This window comes from Acyrthosiphon pisum, unplaced genomic scaffold, assembly GCF_005508785.2.
Source record: "Acyrthosiphon pisum isolate AL4f unplaced genomic scaffold, pea_aphid_22Mar2018_4r6ur Scaffold_2196;HRSCAF=2714, whole genome shotgun sequence".
Lineage (NCBI taxonomy): Eukaryota > Metazoa > Arthropoda > Insecta > Hemiptera > Aphididae > Acyrthosiphon > Acyrthosiphon pisum.
The window spans coordinates 2,627-4,759 of record NW_021771489.1 but is presented as its reverse complement, the minus strand read 5'-3'; the positions used below and the strand labels follow the sequence as shown (position 1 = coordinate 4,759).

General features: G+C 32.3%; 1 protein-coding gene across 1 annotated transcript; it reads right to left on the bottom strand.

The window, feature by feature from the left end:
• Positions 1 to 448: 448 nt before the first annotated feature.
• Positions 449 to 2,100, bottom strand: LOC100569028 (zinc finger BED domain-containing protein 1-like). The gene is made up of 2 exons (XM_003248536.1): positions 2,064 to 2,100; positions 449 to 2,001 (listed from the first exon to the last, which is right to left on the bottom strand). The coding sequence occupies exons 1-2, from the start codon at positions 2,098 to 2,100 to the stop codon at positions 449 to 451; spliced, it is 1,590 nt and encodes a 529-aa protein (XP_003248584.1).
• Between the last annotated feature and the right edge of the window lie 33 nt (positions 2,101 to 2,133).

The window sequence follows — 2,133 nt, the reverse complement described above, 5'->3', positions numbered from 1 at the left end:
ACAAATAATAAAAATATACTTATATACATATTTACAAATAATATACAAACTGTAGGTGATACAGATAATAACAATTTATAAAATGTAATGGTTCACTAAATCTTGTGTAAATGACCATTGGCTCACTATTGATTCATTAAATGTTTTGTACATTTTTACAGGTAATATACAAGATAAATATACAGATGATTACATATTTACAAATAATATACAAACTGTAGGTGACACAGATAATAACAATATACTTATATACATATTTACAAATAATATACACACTGTAGGTGACACAGATAATAACAATATACTTATATACATATTTACAAATAATATACACACTGTAGGTGACACAGATAATAACAATATACTTATATACATATTTACAAATAATATACTAAACCGTACAGCCTACATTGAATATACAATATATACAATAAAAATAAGTTTTTAATTATTCTAAGTGCCAGTCATTAAAATCGAGGGAGCTCAGAAATAATAGTTGTTGTAATTTCTCTCCTTTCAATCTATTTCTTTTTTCAGTCATTATGTTGCCAGCCTTCGAAAATAAACGTTCTGAAGGGACGGAAGTTGCAACAACAGATAAATAGGGGAGTACAATTTTTTTTAGGTAAGGGTACATACTACCATTTTGGTCCCAATATTTGAGAATATCTTCACCTAAGTTTATCGTGGGTTGGCTTAAATAATGCTTAAGGTCTGTGGGAATACGCTCTTCAGACTGTTCAGAAGTTTTTGCAGCAGCTTTTTTTGTAACCAGCTCAGTGTGAACTGACCACAAATTATCATGCCGATCACCATCATCATCACTAGAGCCATGGCATGAGGAGGAGTTAGTATCATCAGAACTATTTTTGATCTCAGTAATTTTATTTTTAATCAACCTAATAGCCCTTGCACTCGTGTTAGGATTATTTAAATGAATCGTTTTAAATCTGGGATCAAGGATAGTGGCAACACTTAACAAACTTATTTCTTCCATCCTACCAAAACGTTTATATAAATTGTCTAACATGGCCTGCTTTAGCGTTAAAGCAATTGGATTCGATAAATTTATACTCTCAGTTTTTTTAATGAGACAATTAATTAAAGGGATTACTTTGCTGCCAGTCACATATTTCTGGCCACATAACTCTTTTGTTGCCACTTCCATCGGCCTCAATACTGATAACATTTCTTTTGCCAAATCAATTTCATCAGCTGTTACCATTGTAGGACCCCCACGCATGTTAATCAAAACAGAAGCTATATAATTAGAACATAAGATAAATCTTTCTATCATGTAATAGATGGAGTTCCAACGAGTGGGGACAGACTGCTTCAGCTTAAAATTACATAATTTTTTAAGTTCATCACTAGCAGCTACAGAATGTTTGAAATAAGTCACAACAGATTTTATCTTATTTATAAGAACTTGTACATCAGAGAGATTTTCTAATGCCCGCTCAGACACTAAGTTTAACGTGTGGGCAAAACATGGCAAATGCTTTTCTTGTGAAAAGGTTTTTTTAACTGCAGATAATATATTCGCCCCATTATCTGTAACAACAGTGAAAACCTGACTTTTTTTGATACCCCACTCCTCAATAAGTTGTTCAAACCACATCGATATATTATTAGCAGTGTGGCTGGCGGAAAGCTCCAGGACACCTATCGTCACACTATCTAACGCAACATTAGAAATATTTAAAAAATGAACAGTCATACCCAAATAACTTTTAGTATTAACAGTGTCTGTCCAAATATCTGTGGTAATGGTTAAAAATTCAATTTGACTAAGTTTAGTTTTCACTAACCCTGATAATACTTCATATTTCGTTTTAATTAAATTTGTTATTGTTGTCCTAGAAGGAATTTTGTACATGGGTGCCGCTTTTTGCATAAAGTGAATAAATCCTTCTTTCTCAGTTGTATTTAATGGCATGTTGTCCTTTGCCAGCATGTAGACCAGCGCGTTGGTTATTGAACGTGTCTTAGATCCTCCTTCTAAAACAATTTAGACCATTTGTTATACTTTTATAGTTATGAATTAAAAAATTAACTCTTACTGTCATATGATTTGATGTCTGCAAACGACTCAAACATCGTACGTTGCCTAAAGCACACCGACTGACTACT